Source organism: Lampetra fluviatilis, chromosome 15 (assembly GCF_964198595.1).
Source record: "Lampetra fluviatilis chromosome 15, kcLamFluv1.1, whole genome shotgun sequence".
Classification (NCBI taxonomy): Eukaryota; Metazoa; Chordata; class Hyperoartia; order Petromyzontiformes; family Petromyzontidae; genus Lampetra; species Lampetra fluviatilis.
Window position 1 is genome coordinate 13,355,986 of NC_136289.1, and position 21,051 is coordinate 13,377,036.

At 43.8% G+C, this 21,051-nt stretch overlaps 1 protein-coding gene across 1 annotated transcript; it reads left to right on the forward strand.

Moving 5' to 3' along the window:
- The first annotated feature begins 12,676 nt into the window (after positions 1–12,676).
- Positions 12,677–21,031, forward strand: PLRG1 (pleiotropic regulator 1). The gene is made up of 15 exons (XM_078863298.1): positions 12,677–12,882; positions 13,772–13,878; positions 14,718–14,860; positions 14,950–15,003; positions 15,363–15,456; positions 16,201–16,291; positions 16,947–17,048; positions 17,463–17,555; positions 17,671–17,820; positions 18,270–18,371; positions 18,505–18,607; positions 18,709–18,817; positions 18,924–19,063; positions 19,933–20,126; positions 20,752–21,031. The coding sequence occupies exons 1-15, from the start codon at positions 12,868–12,870 to the stop codon at positions 20,809–20,811; spliced, it is 1,557 nt and encodes a 518-aa protein (XP_078719424.1). The 5' UTR covers positions 12,677–12,867; the 3' UTR covers positions 20,812–21,031.
- Positions 21,032–21,051: the final 20 nt, after the last annotated feature.

Sequence of the window (21,051 nt, forward strand, 5' to 3'; positions counted from 1 at the left end):
GGAAAAACCGCAACTAACAAAATATGAACAGAGAACATCTTAAAGCGACGACGTGCAACAGAAACATCCTGGATCAACCAACAAATCTTCCAAGAAAAAAACCGATGTGTGCAAAAATCCCAGTGTGATGCAAGTCAAACAATAACAACCATAATACAATTTAGATTACCCATGTTTTCGAAATCACCAAAAGAACGCTATAAAAACAATGTAACAACGGTAATCATAAGAACTGTGATTTAAATTTAACAATAAACGACATATATATAACATGTACGACCAAACTTTGCAGCCATAGCTGGCAGCATGAACCTGCCACACAGGAGACACGAAACCTCCAATATCTACGCCTAACAGTGTCCCACTGTTTCACCTTCATGACCATGACTCACGGAGACCATTTCAATACATGTCTCAAGCTACTGGTCTTCCTCCATCCTGTACGCATGTTCCACCCAGAACAATGTTTTCGCTTCGTCATGGCGGCAACATTTACCTGCCATGTTCTCTTCCTGGACCTCTGCATTGAAATTCCGAGCAACCGGTTTCAAGACACCTTTGTCCAAATGCCAACGAATTCTCCCCAAATTTGCCGAGGGCCCGGCTTGCCGAGCCGTAGGGTAATAATCCATACAGCACTCCTCCTTCAAATCCTTTTTTTCTTTACACTCAGACTCACCTCTCTCTTCTTTCCCATTGTAATAATTACTAAAAGAATGTAAATTATCGTATTGCCTATTGTACAGCTGGTCGGTGGGAGTATGACTATCCGGTATGGAACTACTGTGAGAAATGGCAGTGGATTGCGGAAGGCCTTCGTCCAGCAGTGAAGTGACCACAATTGACGGTGATGAGGTCATGCTGCCGTAAGTAAGCCGGTTCCATCTGTTACATGTCGGGAACCTGATACATTTATATTGTGTACTTTGCTTATATCATGTTTGCGAACACACCTTTTAAAAAACACACCTTTAAAAAAAACACACACTCTACCGTTACGCAATTGAATTTGCTTAAAAGTTTCCCTTCCGGGCAAGTTCTGGCCACGTTACGAAGAAAATAATGAAATAAATAAAAATGCACGTACGAGACATTACCGCTGGCGAAAATGTGAGGCTAAACATAGCTCCCCGTGGACTTTGGGAGCGCGTTTCGCCCACGCGTTGTCTAACAGCTTGCACCCTCGTTGTGAAATATCCTTGGCCGGATCTCTGCGCACTCGTTGAGCTGCGATAGCGCCCTTCGCCCGAATCAGTACCGCGTGGGGGTTTGGCCCAGCATGGTTACACTCGTGACGTGGTTCACTCGCTCGCGTAGATTGTCCCGTTCCCTTATCCAAGAAGACGGCATTAGTGGGGGCAAGGTAGTCTCGCAGATGTCGGGTCAAGTTGTACAACAACAGACTACTAACGTTGGCAAATCATTGGCCTATCGCTGTTCCAACACGGCATGTTTGACTGGGATTTGGCCGAGTTCAGGAACTTAGTGATTTTTTGTCTGTAGACATGCCTCTCGTTGGCAATCACGTGAGATTCGGCCCATTGTCCCACCTTGTTGGTAAAGTTCAGCGAGCTTTAACGCACAGTATCTTCTGCGTATGCAGAGGCTCAGAATCTAGTGCGCTAGCAGCGACCCCCTCCGATTCTTTACTTCTTTAATTGCTTACCGATCAACAGATATTCAAAGTGTAGACACTTTTGTACGTTACAATGTTCAGCCCTTTGTCAATGCACTGCTGGTTAAAGGCCCCCCTTACGCCGTGTAGGTCGCGGGAGAGTTAATTTTGGTTGCATGACCCCAAATTTCTCCACGCTGGTCATTGCGGGTTGAATGGAAGGGGTTGGGGAAATAATCTACATGGATATCATTCGCCGCTGGGTGTTAGACATGGCCGGCAAAAGCTCAGAAATGAACGGATTCATAGTACATATTGTCTAACCATTACACCACCACCATTTCCTAAAAAGTTGCAGCCAGCCCACACCTCATTCACGTGCGAGTCACCATAATTATTTGGGACCGCAAACCCAACAACAAAAAATAGGCACCGAGGCCGTGGAAGGGGACGCAGAGCAATTGAGGGCAGCGAAGAGCCACGTCTTATATTACGGACATTGACCAACAGTGCGTGTGTGCTAACGCTCGTTTGTCTGGAAATGTATACATTGGGTGTGGGGCCAGCGCTTAGCCACAGCAGCAGCACTGTGGCCTGAAGAGCAGGCTTTGCTTATTGAGAGTTAATGAGTTAACAAGGAGCGTCTGGCCACGCAGTGCCATGCGAGGGTGAATTATTGTTTTCGAGAGGGCTTCGGTGGGCGTATTTGCGTGCGTGTGCGATTTCATTTATTACTTGTACGGGTTTTCGGGTTTTTGCCAATTCACCAACGCAGGCAGGGGCCCAACGTGTCAACACGAACATGAAATCACAGAACGGGGGCAGAGGGCTGAAAGGGTTGGATGCCCGGAATGCCAAGAGGAGAGGCGGAGTGGATGGGGACTTTGGACCGCGACAGTTCGGAGAGACACGACGCACACCGCCCATCCAAACGGCGGCCCTAGTCAAAGGTCAAGGCGACTCCTTTGCGTGGGGTCAGGCACACAGTGAGGCCTCACGATGGACACGGTGGACACCAAAATTGGACAAGCTAACAAAAACTGCAAATGGGGACGAGAATTATAGTTTAGCAACGAATTGTCAAAATCATCCTCCAGTTTATTTCCTGGTTGGGTAAGATGGCTGTCGTCAGCTTCAGGCAAAGCAAAGTTTTGCTGTTGTGTTTATCTCATGGTCAATAATGTAGGTAACATGGTAAATAATGTAGGATTTTTAAGAGGAAGCTAGAGCTGGAACAAATTTAAAAGGTTATAGTACCTCGGCAAACCCGATTTATATGCACGGCGAGTGAATTCCCTGATTTCAAATTATCACAGAAATTGGATACACTGAGGCGATGCCACCTGAGGTGGTCTGGACTCAAGGAATATGAAGGATCACTGAGCATGCTAGTACTATTAGTCAGTTGGCTAGTTAGTTAAGGGTTCCGGTTAGGGCTATAATGCGGCTGGCCATTGTATATCGCCCCTAATCTGTTCAGTCCCCTGGCTAATCCCGAAGCCCACGTACTTTTCTTAACGGTCAAAACGAAGTAATCAACACTAGACCTACCTTCGATCAAAACGTTTGCTTCATTTATATCATACAGATCTTCATCCATCTGGCAACACTGCCTCTAACTCCAACTCTTACATTCGCCCAGTGTCCCTTGGACGTGTTCGGCGTTCTTGCTGTCTTTAAATCACCTCTTGTGTATACTGTATTATTACCCCTGACGTGTTTCAAACCTGCTATCACTTTTCTGATTCTCAATTCACTGTAAACATTGAAATTGGTTGTCACTCTAGGGCAGGGCCAAAATGTTCCCCACATTGATCAGGGAGGTCTTGTCCACATCAAGTCCCCGAAGTACACAACAGCAGCAGTGGGTAATGATGGTTATCCTGTGCTGATGATTCCAAATAATGATTAAACCCTTTCTACAGTTGTCTTATTGTTCTCTTGTCAAGTGAAGTTAATTTATTGTTGGTTAACATGTGGCGCCTTTTCTGGCACAAATCTTCCACCAAAAGCCAGAGGTGGGACAAAGTCATTGTTATGCAAGTCCAAGTCGAGTCGCAAGTCATCAAATTCATGACTCGAGTCTGACTCGAGTCCAAGTCACATGACTCGAGTCCACATCTCATAGGTGGGACAAAGTCATTGTTATGCAAGTCCAAGTCGAGTCGCAAGTCATCAAATTCATGACTCGAGTCTGACTCGAGTCCAAGTCACATGACTCGAGTCCACACCTCTGCCAAAAGCACAGTCACATCATGAAACGTAAGTTTAAATAATATATATTAAAATCAAGTTGTGGCTGCGAGTTAGTCGCTACCGTATGAAATAATACGGCCACAGTTGTGAGTCAGCGGCCTAGACTAAGGCCGCGTGCGTTATGGGCGCAGATTGGTGATGCCACGTGACATGCAAATAATAGGAAGACCGGTTCTATCGTGACAATGGAGCCTCTTGCTGTTTAGAAATCACTCACATGTAGTGTGCACTGGTATTAAAATGTATCCACTCTCTATCTCTGGCCTCTCGATGTTTTATGAAAAGGCCCATTTCCCAATACGTCTCTAATGATTAAAATTTACCATTTAAGGCCAGTGTTATTCACGAATGTGTTGAGTTTTTGGTGTATTAGCACTATTCATGTCGAGCTCACACTGCCTTTTTGTATCCGAGTTTCTGTCTGCTGAGTGTATCGCTGTTTCGAGGAAGTGTTGGCATGGGTTTATGGTGACTGTTGTACCATGACATGTTTAATGCATTCTTCCTCTTAAAGGTCAAGCTCACAAAAAACACCTTTTATATAATTATTATTTGTTTAAGCTGGTATCTATTGACTCGGACAACTACAATCCTGCATAGCATTCAATTAAAGTAATACTGTTTATACAGAGATGTAAAGAAAACTCGACAACTTTGACAAGGAGATATAAAATGTACGTGAAGACTGAAACTTATTTATTTTAAAACACAGAACTGTGAATATTCTAGTACGTACCCACTTTGTAATGACGTACGCAACAGTAGTAATTAACAGGCATTTACGCAAATAATTGACATTTACATATACCAAATGTGTAATTGTATTGCCATGGATTGTCTAAAACAATGCTTTGCCTCGATACAATTCAGGTGTAACAATCCCCCCCCACCCATCCATCACCAACCGCCCTGGCAAATTGATCAATCTGAACGATCTTGACAAGATTCATGTATAGATATATTTTTACATTGTACCTCTTAGTGGCTGTCGGAGTCACGTGAACCCAGTACTTAATATGCAAGTTAAATAATACGTGAGGCGATAAATACGTGACGCGATTACAAATGCGATTCACTGCATGAATTGCGCCTCTGAATGGGTTCATTGTTAATTTAAGCAGTAGCCTTTCGCGACAAATAATATTCGTAATTCGTTTCTTTTGGGTCAGATTGTGTAGGTATACTGACAACTTGACATTTTGCTGGAGATTGCATGTAGAAGCAGCAGCATCATCAGGCGTTAACAAAAGTTCAGCTCCTGATGATGCTGGATGTAGTCTCCAGCTAAACGTGAAATTGACGTTATACCTACACAACGGAACCCCAAAGATAGCATGATTCACTGTTGCGCCCCTAGTATACACGTGTGTCAATGTGGGGCTTTCAAACGCCACACCGTGGACCATGAGTGATTTACTGAATTAATGTTATGAAATACCTGTACTTCTCATAACAAGTAAATATTACAACACCGCACTTATATAAGCATCGATACCAATCAACTGATTGAACTCACAAAACCAGTCATGGCTTCAGAAGTTTCATCGCCACAGGCAAACACGAAAACCCACACACCTGGTACTCACTGTCAAAATGAAAGAGATGTAACATTAGGAGTTGGGGGGGGGGTATGAGTTGCGGAGTGGTTAGCGTACTGAGGTTGATTCCTGGCCATGGCTATAACTTCAGTGACATCTGAACCGGCCCTGGGTCCCCTTCACTTCACCGACCCACACTGATCAGTGTGGTGAAGTATGGTAGTGGATGTCAATTATTGTTATTTGTTACCCGTACGTCTCCCACCACGTGCACGGGGCCAATCGCGATGTTGCAATAGAGATGGTAGCAGCCTTTGTCGACCTGTAGGTGGCAGTGGTCACACTGTGGCAAATTAGTCCATCAGTACGCAACCCTTTGTGAAAATAAATGGCACACTCGTTGTTTATTGTCCCTGGTTTTAAATATCTCGTGCCCATGACTGCCGTGGTTGTTTGTAGTAGAGAGACCCATAGGGAACATATGTTTCACGTTTATCTCGGACATATGGATCTAAGCAGCCTAAAAGAAGAACTTCACGTCTCCAGTACATAAAAAGGCAAAGATCTCTCATTTAGACTTCAACGCACCGTTGTAGGCAATTACCGTCAGCGAGCACCTATTAAGGCCTGCACAGCATAACAAGTGAGATGTGGCCAGCAACGTGCCCGACTGCCCTCGTATCCCCAGCGCAAGGTGTTTACAAGCAGCATCAGATCCTTATTTCAGGCTGAGTCGACCTAAGGGGGTGCGTTGCCAGGAACGGTTCAGATAATTGTCACTGGTGTTGGCCATGCACGGTCACTTGATGCAGCAAATCTGGCTGTGACGGTCCCACCTGATGACGGAGACTTGTGTTGCCTCCGAAACGTCGTGATTTTTATTTTATTTTACTTTCATTAATTTTAATGTTTTACCTACGTGACTTTACCGAAAAAACCTAAGAATAAAAATGCAAGTACAGTACTATCCCTGCTCACCCTGCTTAACATAACTTCCGATATGTGACAATAGTTGAGGAGATTCGATGTGATTTTATTCCACGATATCAATTAACGTCGGGTCTTTGCAAAACAGTATTTTTATATATTTATTACTAAAACCAGCAGTACTGTAATAGTGTTGGGTTTCGACATTGTAATCACAATGTCGTAAGTGTAATATTCTGAGATCATCACAAGTCTTTTTACAGAAAGGGAAGTATGGAATAGAGCACATTCATCATGCGGTACAGCCCAAGTGGTATGACCATCACCCCTGTTGGGTGCAGCCCACCACGGACGAGGCCTCAGCCGTGCGTTACATGCATGGCCCCAACACGCCGGGAGAGACAGAGGCCGAGAGCAATCCATGACGTAGCTATTGAGTGTACAGGAGGTGCAACTGCGTCAGAGCCACTAGGGCCCGATAAGCCCAGGCGCTAAGCTTTTGACGAAGAGGGAAAGATTTCACTTCAACTAAACAATTTTTTTTATTTTTACAAGGTAAGGCCCACTGAGCTATGTAGCTCTTTTTCGGAAGCGACCTGGCCACAAATGATAGCCCAACAAAGTGGCTTATCACGTGGAAATGTTTCGCAGTCAAATATTCTAAACGCATGTTTCTAAATGTGGAGGGGAAAAAACCTGAGGACCCGGAGGAAAATCCACGCAACCACGGGGAGAGAGACATACAAACTCCACATATACAGGCGTCAGGGTCTGAGTCGAACCCACGACCTCCTGTATACCAGGTGAGAGCGTTAACATCTCGCCACTGAGATGGAGGTCCCATTTAATTCCTTGCCCCAAGGGCCCATGCAGTTCGACACTGAGCTGAACCATCAGAACAATTCACCACTTTCACCTTTAACGCTGCTTTGTGACAGAAGAATAGTTTGCGGCTGACGATTTGGGCGGTGGCCCTTCTGAGTAGAGAGAGGGTAGAGTGACTGAGAGAAACAATGTAAATGTATGACCTTCATGACCGAAACGACCTTCATGACAGAAACGGAACGGGAAGGCCCGAATCTAGCAGTGGATTATTAAGTGCTGTAAATTAGTTGCAGTACTTATATTTTATTGTGAATGTAATCATGGGCTTTGATTTATGCTACACATCTGAGGCTTGTCTCGTGAGCTCCATTTAGCGAGTCTTCATACCATGTGACCTCAAATTCCACATAGCCTGGACCAACTGCTACTGCCACCATTTGGTAGAGAATGGCAGCTGTTGTTCATCGTCAGCCACGTTCTAGCCACTGCTTGATGAAAGCCTCTGCACGTTGGTCTTGCGATGCAATAATCCATCGAGCACTTGTAGGTGAGCACATTTCATCGCTTCGTCTCCTGCGGTGGAAATCCTCTAGGGCGTGTTTTCCCTCCTGCTGCGGCTGCCACGGCGTCGATTCGACACACGCAACAAGCAGACCCACCATGAAGAAATTATTAAATAAATGCACGAGCTAGTCATGGAAAAACTGGCCAGTAATGTTGCAATGGAAGCGTTATCTTGTTAATGGCATCAAAAATTAAGGGACTGTGTTGGCATTGGTAGGCAAGCACAGATTAACAATACCACATTTGTCATTAACGGTGGCTTGTAACAGAAGCATACGGTATACATATGTAGTGACATATATTAAAACACATTTTAATATATGAACCTTACGGCGGGACCCCGGGGTCCCGAATTAACGGAAGTCAAAATGGTAATTAATGGAAAAAAGAATTGGCGACTCCGTCGCACCGCGCACAAGTGAATGCGCTCCATGCTCGGGTATGGGCAGGATCATAAGTCTATCCAAAGCGGCTCAAACTGCCTACACGACTTTAGTCCTTTATTTGTCATCACGGTATGCATAATACAGTGAAACTGCTCTCTTATCCTCATTATTATTTGTGACCTATCAATGTCTGCAGCCAGGATCAATCGATGACAATCCTATTACCTGCAGATATTTAACAGATGAGATGCGTTGCACCGGTAATTCCTCCTGTTTGATAATACTTCTCTTGTGCGTATGCATCTGTGCAGATAGTTTTTTTTTGCAGTTAAGCCGTAGTCGCCACATACCGCTCGTATCAATGCGGATAAGAGGAGCGGCGAACCACTACTCTGTAGAGTAACATTGGTATAAACGCTTGTTACAATATGAACAGCACATTGAAAACGCGTACTATTTTATGTACTGTTTACAAAGTGTGTTCACAAATCCACACTGAGAAACACGATGATTGACAGAGGGGTGTACATTATTTGTTCGATAGTGTATTTAAATAGAGGTACTGCAGGTAAGTAGTTTTCAGTTTTAAAGGCATAGTTTAACAAGACAACACTTGCCACCATCCTTCAAAACCATTGGTGAAAAAGAGCAAAGTTTTTCATAATCAACGATTTTTGGGTTTAGATCGCGTTATTTATAAATGTGTCGTAACCCTCCACCACCCGACACGGCCAATCAGTAAAAAAAAAAAAGTGTCACGTTGACAAAAGACAAATAGTTCACTGCTTTAGCCCACCGGTGTGTTGAAGCGTGAAACCACAACATTTACAATTTGAGTACGACGTTTCGCTGGTAATTGCATCCAGCATCATCGGGCAATTCGCCAGAATGGTGAGGCTCTGCTGTGTCTCCCGTTCTTATATAGAGCAGCAGCAGGGTGACGTCATCATTAACTCATTAACTCATCAGGTGCAAAGATTTGAGGGGGGGTTATTGTAATTATATACTTGATTAGTAATAAGGCTATTGTTACGATGCGAGTTGTAGATTAGTAATCATTTGGAATGTGTTCTATTGTGATTATGCTACATTAATAATCAGTTAGTGCTTGTTTCCCTTATAAGGAATTGTAATGCATCTTATTTAATAATACGCTTCCAGGCCGCACTAAGCCTGTAGCTGTCTGAGCGATTAAAGTTATTTCTGTTTCTCTCAATCTCAATGGATTCTCTAATTAGTCTTTGCCAGTAGTAACTAGTTTTACACAACACTTCAACGTTGTCAAAATCAATTGAGTGTCCCTGTTGACAAGCATGTTCTGCCACTGCCGACAGTTGTGTTTGCGATAGTTTAATATTTCTCTGGTGTTCTTTTAGTCTTACACTAACGTTACGCCCTGTCTGTCCAATATACGCGAAAGCCTACGTGTCAAACCAAGCAAAGTTTTTGTTTACATTATAATATAATGTTTATGCGAGAGCCGGGGGCTTATGTCCCGCCATAAGGTTCATATGTACACATTCTGTAAAATAGGCAGACATTGTTGACCATGATTATGTAGGGACACTTTTCCAAAGCTCAAGACGACTGCATGTTTTTGATGAACAAGATGGCTCTTTTTGTTTTTGCATATTTATGAAAAATTGGGGGATGGAACGATGAAATGGCTGTGAACCCGGTGGCTTGAGTTTGATTCCCACCCACGGCTAACACTGGTGGTGATTCATATCTGAATCGGTCCTGGGCACCACTTTCACCAATCTACACTGAGCAGCGTGGTGAAGTATAGTCAAACAACCCGCATGCCTGACAGCATTGGGGAGGCTTTTTCCAGCAGCGGATTGGTAAAGGGCTGTAATTTAATTGATTAATAATAATTATTGTAAGAAAACTGCATTTCAAAAGACAAATGTGTTACTTAGGAAATTGTCAGCCAAGCATTGAATGTGATATTTATCAGAAATAATTGTTTTCATTCCAGAAAATCATGAGCATGGCATGGACGGAGGAGGCTTGTTTGGTATGAGCTATTGAGCTTTGCGGGGTGTTTTAGAGTGGCTGGACAAGGAGGATCAATACAGGACATCACGTACAGCCCAAAACACTGGTTGTACTTTTGGCTCAAGTTCCTCTATCTCGCTGCCTCTCCTCCACCCTCTGCAGTGCGCTGAGCGAACAGCAGCTGACATCTCCTGTGGTCCGACATCCTGGTTACTTCTGGAGGTTGGGCACGGTGGAAAGGGGTACAGAGGGTATGAATGAGCAAAACATAAATGTATGACTCTGGCACAATTATTTTCCATGGGAAAGTCACCAAACAGCGGTTGTTTTATGAAAATGCTGCGATACGAATGTGGATTTTCCACCAGTGACTGAGGGCCCCCAAATTGGAGATGATGAATGCTCATTGCTCGCTGAAGCATGGATATACTCAGAAGAGCTTTACATGCGTTAGACATTATGTTGTGCTGCTCCTAGTAGCAAAGCGTGGTAGGCACGGGCTCTGGTACAATTACTGTACTGTACAGTAGTTGTGTTTTCCACTGTTCAAGCTTTGTTCTTCAAAGTGGATGTTAATTATCCCGTGACGTAATTCGCAAGAGTAGGCCATTGTGTGCCGGCATCATGGTCTAAATTTGAAACATTCTCCTTAAAATTACGCCACTGGGATTATTTTTTCTTGCATGTAAGGTCCACTGAGCTATGTAGCTCTTTTTCAGAAGCGACCAGGCCACACATTTTACCTCAACGAAGTGGCTTTACATGTGGAAATGTATACCAACCAAATATACTCTGAACGCGTGATGTTGATTCTAAATGTGGATGGAAAACCCGGAAGACCCGAAGAAAAACCCACGCGACCACAACGAGAGAGAGACGCAAACTCCAAATATACAGCTGGCATCAGGGTCGGGATCGAACCCATGACCTCCTGTATACCAGGCGAGGTCGTTAACATCTCGCTTAGTCCACGATCATTGTCTCGACTGAAAACTTAGCAGGACCCTCTTGACTCAAAGTCCTGAGACTCAGTGAGGCTTTCCTGGGTAAACCAGCGTGACAATCATAACTTTCCACTCCCTTCCTCGTAGCTCGGTTACTGAGCCTCTCCTGCAAATAAAACACGATGTTAAGTGCGGCTTAAGATCATGCTGCAACAGAAATTGTCCGGCCCATTGGCGCCACCAGGCGGACTCACGGTAACATTCAACTTGCTCGCCCAGGTGTTGACCTGTCCAACATTGGAGCTGTTACCATTCATAGGAAATTTCAACCTTGTTTAGTGCTCGCATTATGCGTATGAGAAGGTTGTCTCACTTGTAGTATTAGTAGCAATGTAGCCCTTTGTCTCTGCGGAAGCATATAACACACAGTAGAACAATGATTTTTAAACACTGCCGTCTGCTGCATAGATCGTTAAACTGCTTGTCGTTAAAGCCAAAAATGGAACGTTAAAACATCCCCCGGTGCTTCAGCACCATCATCTCTGGAAGTATCAGCTGTACCCTCTCTAGATCTCCAGCCCTACCTCCAGCACATTCACCACCACCACCTCCTCCACAATCTCCTTTATAATCACCACACATAACCAGCATCGACACTTTATAATCACCACCAATCACAACATCTTTCCTCCAACCTACTCCGGTCTCCCTCATCGACATAATCACCGCCTCATCCAGAATATCCTACTGTGGCCATCATCATCCAGATTAGTCGTCACCACCGTCATCACCACTCCCTTATAAATCACTCTCTTTCAGAATATGTATAATCAAATTACAAAAATCTTCACCACCATCATCATCATCATCACCTCCAGAATCATCATCCAGAATCATCATCCAAAATCATTATCACCATAAATCTGCAGAATTATCACCATCTCCATACCCATCATCACCATATTGTTGGTTGTTTGACTTGCATCCCACTGGGATTTTTGCACACAGCGTTGGTGTACGGTGCTTTTTTCTGCAATATTTTTTGTCTTTTCTTGGATTTTCTGTTTGCACTCAGTCACATATTCACTTTAAGATGTTTTTTTGTTCATGTTTTTGTTTTTTGTTTGTTGCGGTTGCACCCGAGTCAAGAGCCGAATAGCTCACAGGGCTATACCTAATAAATGAACTTGAATTTGAACCATCATCTCATCCAGAATGATCATCTTCTCCATCATGATCATCATCCAAGATCATTATCACCTCTTACAAAATAATCATCATCCAGAGTCATAACTGCCCAAAATAATTATATTTTCCTCCTCCAGATCATCATCTCCACAATATTTACTAGCACCACCATCATCATCAACATCTCTCAGAATCTTCTTGGATCTTTCGGTAAAGTCACGTAGAAGGGAAATAATCAAATAATAAAAATTAAACATTTTTATGTTTTCTTTTAATTTGAAAAATTATTTTATTTTATTATTTCCCTTCTACGTGACTTCACCGAAAGATCCAAGAATATGAATCCCTGAAGTCAAGAAAACTTTAAATCGAAATCTTTAAGAATCTTCTTCATCATCCACCAACCTCCTCGGGGTCAGGGGTCAACTTCATACTCGTGACGTCACTCGGCATGGCCGCTCTCAGCGTGCCCTGATCGCCCTCGCTTGCGCGAACAGTTTTCAAAACATTAAACCAACAGCAGCAGCAGCACGACAAACATACAACACATGCAACCATACAAACATTAACTCTAGCTCTTGAAGCGAATCCTCAAGGCGGGAAGACCGGGAGCTTGGCGCGCCATGGCCATGGCAGAGGTAACCAGCAGTGGTTGTGTGAGGCCCTGTTTTGAGCCTGGCCACCAATGAACTAAAATATATTTTAGCGATTGTTTTAGTCGATACAACCGGAATAAACTAAACATACGAGATTGTGTCGAGCTTTAACGCGTTCACGGGAGCCCTGAACTGGTATCGGCTAGTTGCCCGAGAGCCTCCGCGTGTGGCGTGGTGGAGCCTTGCTAAGGCCTCACCGTGCGTAATTGCATTATAAACGTTGATTTTAAATTGTGTACTTTATAGACAAAGTAGTTTACAGATCAAACGAGCGTGTTATGTATATGTATGTAGAACTTCTTTCGCACCGTACGTGCTAATCGTAGATGGGGGGAAATGACAACAAATTAACGCAAAAAGTAGTTACACAGAAATTAGTTTTCAATTTACATTTAAAAGTGCATAGCTCCAGTGGTTTCCGAATAACTGGTGAGGCTTCACATCGTCTCCTGGTATAACCCTCAGCCATTGGTGGAAATTCCACATTTCTATGGCGGGGCTCCGTGATGGGAACAGCACACGGCGGTGTAAAAAGATCCTTACAGTTTACCGGGTCCTCCCCCACGCCGTGTGGGTCGTAGTAATTGTTTGACCATACTTCATGCTGGTGGGTGAGCAGCAGCAGGGAGCAGAAACGTGGGAGCATAGAAGTAAGAGTATAGTACAACAATCGATTTCGTTTCACTGCCCAAAAACGTAGCCCCACAATCCAAAGCAACCCGCTGTTGCATGTGGCGGTTGCCCATTCGAGCACTATCCAGATTAAAACCTTAGTTTTGGTCATAGGCTTCTGCAAAGCTCTTTGAACATTGCTCCAAACTTCACCGTCACTCTCACTGCCCCCCCTCTTCACAACGCCTGTGCCACACAGGAGGTGCAGAAGCACTCGGTGCATACGCTTGTGTTTCGCTCCTTGAAGCGGACTCATGACATGTTTGTGGCTGACCACGCCAAGCCCCTCAGCCAGGATGAAAAGAGGTGAGCATATAATTCTGTAATATATAGCCCATTGTCAACCCACTGCTGGATGAAGGCCTCCCCATGGCCTGGCAGTCATGGGGTTTTATTTGGTAAATTTTTGCCACGTTCGTTCGTGTGAGTTGGTAAAGAGGGTGCCCAGGACCTGATCAGATACCACTCGCCACTGATGTTTGTTGACTGAGAATCAAACTCAGGTCGCTGTGTTTAGAGCATTTTGTGAGAACCAGTACATCACTGCTAGACCCGGGCACATTGTCTTTATTCATGTAAGTCAAGTGTCTGTTTCACTCTAAACCTGTATACATTTTACAGTACGAGCAACTATTTGTGGACCTTTCTCACTTTCCTTTGGCTTCGGTGTCACATGCTTCAAAAAAGTTCACAACATCCCGATGCAAACCTTCATAGGCTTGGTACAAAAACAAAAATTTCTAGATGTTAGTTTGAGGGCACAAACATTTAAAACATTTTTTGTTAGATTTATTGATGTATAAGCATAACGTCAATTATATTTACCCCAAATTTCTGCTTTCTAGCCCTTCAAGAACATTAATAGAATGTACCTGAGTCATGAATGGCTATCAGCTGTGGCGTAAAGCACTGGTTCATTGAACTTATACAATAACAGAGTCATTAAAATGTTCCTTTATGTTTGCTGTACAGTTGCTGCTAGTGTCATGTTACATCTCGACACATTGATGGATTACAAAAAGTAAATAAAACGAAATTTGCGAGTGTCACTTTTTTTCAACCATGGCTGTGTCCCAAGTCTGAAATGCAAACGTGTCATGTAACCCATGGCAGCCATTTAAGTTAAGACTCTGGCTCCCTGACAGCTACCAGCTGAAGATGAATGTGAAGTTGCGTGCAGAGTACGGCCCCGTGCTGCACATGCCCACGCAGAAGGAGGTTCGGGAGAAGGCGCCACAGTTGCCCCCCGCTCTCTACGGACAGCCTCCACGCTACGCCATTGAGCAGGGTGGGTGCGCGGACGTAACACAAACGCACAGAACAAGTTGCTGCTTCGGTTCCGTGGATTTAATCGGTAAAACTGTTTTTGTCTTTCAGGTGAAGATGCAGAGTACACGATTGCTGGAACTCACCCTTATCCATCTGGACCTGGTAAATATACTTTATTGCTGTTTAAAGACATAGTTTGTTTGAAATTGAGTTTGAACAGTGTAACTTATGTCGATGTATGCTTTGTATGCACGATATATAAGTACCCAAGTGCTTTCAAAGATAATTATGCAGTTTCTAAAGTAAATATACTGCATTTATTTAACATAAATACATTGTTGTTTGTAAGCTCTTAAGTCTTAAAAACATAACTTTTGCTCATATAAGCTTTCCATGGAAAATATATAAGTACTCTGGTGCTCTGTAATAGAATTAAACAGTCGATAAAGCCTCATTTTCTCTAGAGTTGTTGTGAATCCTTGCTGTTTGGAATATTTAGGATTGCTAATGTTTTCTGCTAGGAATTGCCCTGACGGAAGAAACACGATTGCAGAGGACCCCGAGCGATGCAGCTACACAGAGTCTGGCACTCACTCTCCCCCCATCACAAACAAGGTGTGATGCCCCACTTGCCAAAGATATACCCCGTATGCCAAGTAAAACAATGCTGTATGAATGCCTTATCCATACATATCTTATTCAAATACAGATGCAAAGGAAAGCAGGTTGGAGTGCTTTTTACAGACTGAACTTGGTAATGAAAAGTAACATACTGATTTGCCTAAAGAAGAACATTTCTAATTGGTGCCTATTACTGGCTATGGCATGGAATAGAAATATGGCAAAAAGCTAACACATTTTTCTAAGTGTGCATGCTGATAAGTATTCTTTGAGAGAATTGCATTCCACTGAGACACCGAATTACACTGTGACAGAAAGAGGAACACATTAATTTGAGAACATACAAACGTTATAGAGATCATAGTGACTATTAAAAATTTAAACTGGATTTGTGCAAAACATTTTACTATAATTGATGATGGCCAGCGATTGTGAATAGCACCAGTGGCAGCCAATGGAAAAACGTGCCTGAGAGGGCGTCCATCATGGAGATGGATGGATTGACTAAATCCGTTCTTGTGCAGGTGCTTGATACATTGCTACGCCGCAGAGACCATGAGAGATGGTGCCAGCATGGGAAGGGGGAGTGGGACTCCATCCAGCATTGGATAGATCATGGCTGATGATATCTCATATGTACAGGATGTGTGTGTATGGCAGTTTAACTTTGCTTTTGCGGTTTAATAGCACTTGCGTTTTTTCATGGTTTGTGTCTGTGTGCTTGTGGTGACGAGGCAGACAGGAGGCGTCGCGCACAGCTGCCAGTGTGGCCGACATCCATCGCCACGCTGGAATCGCAGAACGCGTCGTGCCACCTGGAAGCAGCTCGGTAATTTGGGCTGCATCTCAATCACCAGAATGACCACCGTTGAGTGATTGTACCATTAGAGCAAATTGTTTACAGTTTAAGAGGTGGCTGGGTGGCTCAGGTCGGAGTGTGCTGAGCTGGCACCTCTTGAGGATCTGGATATGAAATAAGGCTGCTTATTTGACGGGTTCTCAAGTGTAGTGAGTTGATCATCATTAAGTACAATTTTGCACTCGATTTGTAAAGAAAGAAATTAGTTTTTTCATGTAACAGTCCCACTGTTAAGTGTGTGGCTAAATGTGCCCCCTATTGTGTCAAGCATAAAAAGGGCACTTAAAGGATTTTTCAGAAGTCCTCTGGTAATTCTGCTGTGTTGATGTTCACTGACCCATGGGTCGTGCTGCTCTGATATTATTTTGAAAGTACAATGATAGTACATTTAGAAAAAGACAAATATTGGAACAGTTTAGCACATTCGGTTTTGTGATGGGAAAATAAATTTTATATATACACACCCTTTACATCTTTACTTCATGTGGATAATGTTCTAAGTTAAAAGTGGCCCTGGAAAATATAATTGTGATTTAACTTTTCAGACATCTGTCGATTGGTCGTGAAGGAATGTGTTTTCTTATGTTGGAAACTGGTTAAGTTTATTTCTTATTGTGTTTCTTAGGCTTTTCTGGATGGAGGTGGGCTGAAAGGGTCGGCTCTAATGCCCAAGAAGGCTTCCAGCATGCCCAAGCCACAGTGGCATCCACCATGGAAACTCTACAGGGTGAGTCAAGTTTTCTGCATTTTAGGCACCTTTCACAAAATCACCTGGAACATGCCCGGTCTCTTCAGAATTCAGAAGCTAAGCTGTACATTGATTTCATGGACGGTCCTCTAGAATAAAATAGGGATGGACTGCTGATGCGGAGCTAAATTATCGGAAGCATTGAGCAGTGAAGCAAAATACATTATTGTACTGTAGTGTGTTGCCACGTCTGCTCCGCACCATCGCCAACCCGCCCTAACTAACATGCAGCATGATCAATTAATCCCCATGACCTACACGGTGTGCGGAGATCCTTGTCAAGTTGTGTATTGGCAAAAGTATTGTACATGAACATAGGTGTGCGTGTTGCTGTTCTATTCTACTTTTGGTTTTTGATCTGTGCCGTGTAATAAAATCCATGTTCTGTTCCAGGTTATCAGTGGCCACTTGGGTTGGGTGAGAAGTATTGCTGTTGAGCCAGGAAACCAGTGGTTTGTCACAGGATCTGCTGATCGGACCATCAAGGTAAGTTCCGATTTATATTGTGTTCAAACTCTTGTACATATGCATGTTAAAAGGCGACTACAAAAAGAGCGAGTTGCCGATTGACGTTTTGGGTTGTTTGTGTGCACACGTACAGATTTGGGAGCTTGCTACGGGGAAGTTAAAGCTGTCACTAACGGGGCACATCAGCACAGTGCGTGGAGTGGCAGTCAGCTCCCGCAGCCCCTACCTCTTTTCTTGTGGTGAGGACAAGCAGATCAAGTGCTGGGACCTGGAATACAACAAGGTAACCTCCGGCTTTGTATGGAGCACGATTACTTCCCAACCAGTACAGAAGAAAAAACAAATTCTAGCCACCAATAAATTAAACTGCAGTTCTTTGGACACATCAATAGATACAACAAACTATCCAAATCCATTCTATAAGGCAAAATAGCAATGTTGCCCAAGGGAGACTTGGAGTCAGAGCATCTCAGACTTGATGGGCTTAAACTACAAGAAGCTGAGTCATGATTTTAAGGCCCGGGAAAGGTGTAATGAAGTGACTAGCAGAGCAGCTAAGCGTATTATCCCAACGACCCTGTCATTAGACCAGTCATGGGAGATGGGAAACAAATGATGGAGTTCTGCATTGTATACACAAACACTCATGTGATGCTGTAAATGTATTGAATGTTCTAAGGCAAGATGTTTTATAAGAGCAGTGTCTAAGAGAAATGTATTTAATGCCCAAAGGTGATCAGGCACTACCACGGTCACCTTAGTGCCGCTTATGCACTGGACCTGCATCCCACCATCGATGTCCTCGTCACTTGCGGGAGAGATGCAACTGCTCGGGTGAGTGTCTTGCAAATGCTGGCATTTGTACTCAACAAAAACATTTACACATAACAAGGAAACCTGAACGAGCTGTGTGGTGTCATGCTAAAACGACCTTGCTGTGTCTGTCCTCGCTGTGGGTTTGGTACAGGTGTGGGATATCCGTACCAAAGCCAACGTTCACACGCTGACTGGTCACACCAACACCGTGGCAGACGTCAAGTGTCAGGCAGTAGAGCCTCAAATCATTACTGGTAAAAGGAGCCATCTTCTCTGCTTTTTTTTTATTTTAAAGCAATGCCAGTCATGGGTCCCTTAATCTTGGGATTACGTTTTCTCGTCTGTAATCTCGCAGGCAGCCACGATTGCACGGTGCGTCTGTGGGACTTGGCAGCAGGAAAGTCGCGCGTGACTCTGACCAACCACAAGAAGTCCGTCCGCTCTGTTGTGCTGCACCCTCGGCAGTACGTACCAAAACAAAACATGAACCCTGAACCATTGGCCTGCTGTACCGACTCGGGGAAGCCTATGTTTAAACTTACACTTTCTTCTTCTCCTCCTTCATCCCAGGTACACATTTGCGTCCGCTTCACCCGACAACATCAAGCAGTGGAAGTTCCCGGACGGGGTGTTTTTTCAGAACCTGTCTGGCCACAATGCCATCATCAACTGCCTAGCCCTCAACTCTGATGGAGTGCTGGTGTCTGGAGGTGAATTCGATTTTGAAATACTTAACACTGGCGTCAACGTTTGTGTTGCTTAGTTACCATTAGCTGTGTTTACTTGAGTTAGGTACACTACAATTTTTTTCCACAACCAGGATTACCCCCACACTACGCTATGTACCCCCGCGTCGTAAGTTTGAGTACCAGCCACAGCTAACATCAGTGATGAGTGATATCTGAGCCTGTGCTGAGCCGCCTCCCCCACACTGACCAGCACGGGCGCGGCTTTGATTAAGCAAAGCATTGACAAAAGGCTGTAAATTCAACCCCCGACCCAACAAAAACCAGCATTCAGAGCCTGCCAGTCTTGTCCGACGAGCTGAGGGTGCGACCAGTTTGAGTGCGTGTAAGGAGATACTCGGGTGACAAACCATTGCACCAAATCTCAAATTTACCGTTGAGAGCACGTGATTCTAGCATGACGATAATTAAGCTGTCGCAGAAAATATTTTGCTTCGTATTAAGTACTTGTATGTCCTGCACTTAATTGCGAATAATAAATTTGGAAATACCTATATATATGCAATGCACAGTAATGTTTATAACTTTGTTCAGAAGTTTTTCATCTACAATAGTATGTACTGAAGTTACATTTGTAATTGAGTAGGATTTGGATGAATACTAGCCATGTCAAGTTTCAAGTACGTAATTTGGGATGTGTAAGTACCTTTCTATGGTATGCAAACACTGCTACAAAAATCCTATAACAAGCTGTTGGGGCAAGTCCTATTAGCGAGCATCTATTAAGGGACATGCACATGCTTGTGTATATCGTACTAATTATAAGTCAAACTCTTCTGCTAAGAACCGAGGCTTTGGATAAACTTGTCTGCACATTTTTTGTTTGTAACTAGCCGACAACGGGACGATGCACCTATGGGACTGGCGTACGGGCTACAACTTCCAGCGCATTCACGCAGCCGTACAGCCGGGCTCCCTGGACAGCGAGTCGGGGATATTTGCGTGCGCCTTCGACCATTCCGAGAGCCGCCTCATCACGGCCGAGGCTGACAAGACCATCAAGCTGTACAAGGAAGATGACACCGCTGTGAGTAGACGCTGCTGTTTGTGCTGATAACAAACCCCTGTTATCCAAATAGAACTTTGAAATACCTTTGCCAGGCCACAACATCTTAGCGTCATCCAATAATAGCGTCAAACATGAGGAACTCGCCTTAACTGAGCATGCTAAAATTAGAAACAGTGCTGTCAGATCGAATATATTCCATTCTGGTAGTCGAATACTGTGGCTAAAGATGGATAAATGTTGGCCGTTTTGAAGTAGTTGGTCTCTTGTGGCTGTGGGCTTTGTAAAATAAAGTTACAGGCTTTGTCCAGCCTATGGGAGCTCTAGATTTCCTGCTCTAAAACCGCAGCCAAAAACACAATTGTTTTCCGATAGCTACATGCCTCGACTGTGCACCACACCGTCTGTCCTGAGTTTGAATCTTTATTTGAGAATTTAAATACTTAGCATTGCAGCACCCTTCATTGATGTCAGCATGGTTTCACTCGCGTTATATTAAATATAACTTCACCTCAGTGATGTCACTGATAGGATGCCCGTAATTTTCATTGTTTTTGTCGTCGAATCATCAAAGCTGTTTTGGAAAGAACACAAGTTAAGACTTCGCCCCTCACTGTTGTTCCCCTTTTTTGTGTGATCCAAACAGTCAGAGGAGACGCACCCAATCAACTGGAAGCCCGAGATCCTCAAAAGGAAGAGGTTTTGAAAGTTCCGACTTCTCATGTGTTTGCTTCCTTCTGTCATACACGCATATGCTCTCAAATTGTTTTGGGTGGCTAATGCAGAACTGACATGGTAAATAAAGACTTTTTGAATATTGACGTTATATTCAGTATTTTTTTAAACCCAAAACTAGGATAAGGTGTGAGTTAACATAGTCCTCAACTTCTGTCACTGTAAAACTGATGTATCGTTTTGTTATAAAAAAAATAAACGGATTCATCAG

Bases quoted from the DNA above. Each gene is read 5' to 3' on its own strand.
- PLRG1 (XM_078863298.1), top strand. The intron at 14,861-14,949 runs GTGGGTGCGCGG...TTTGTCTTTCAG, and splicing joins ACGCTACGCCATTGAGCAGG to GTGAAGATGCAGAGTACACG. The intron at 16,292-16,946 runs GTAATTTGGGCT...TGTGTTTCTTAG, and splicing joins TGCCACCTGGAAGCAGCTCG to GCTTTTCTGGATGGAGGTGG.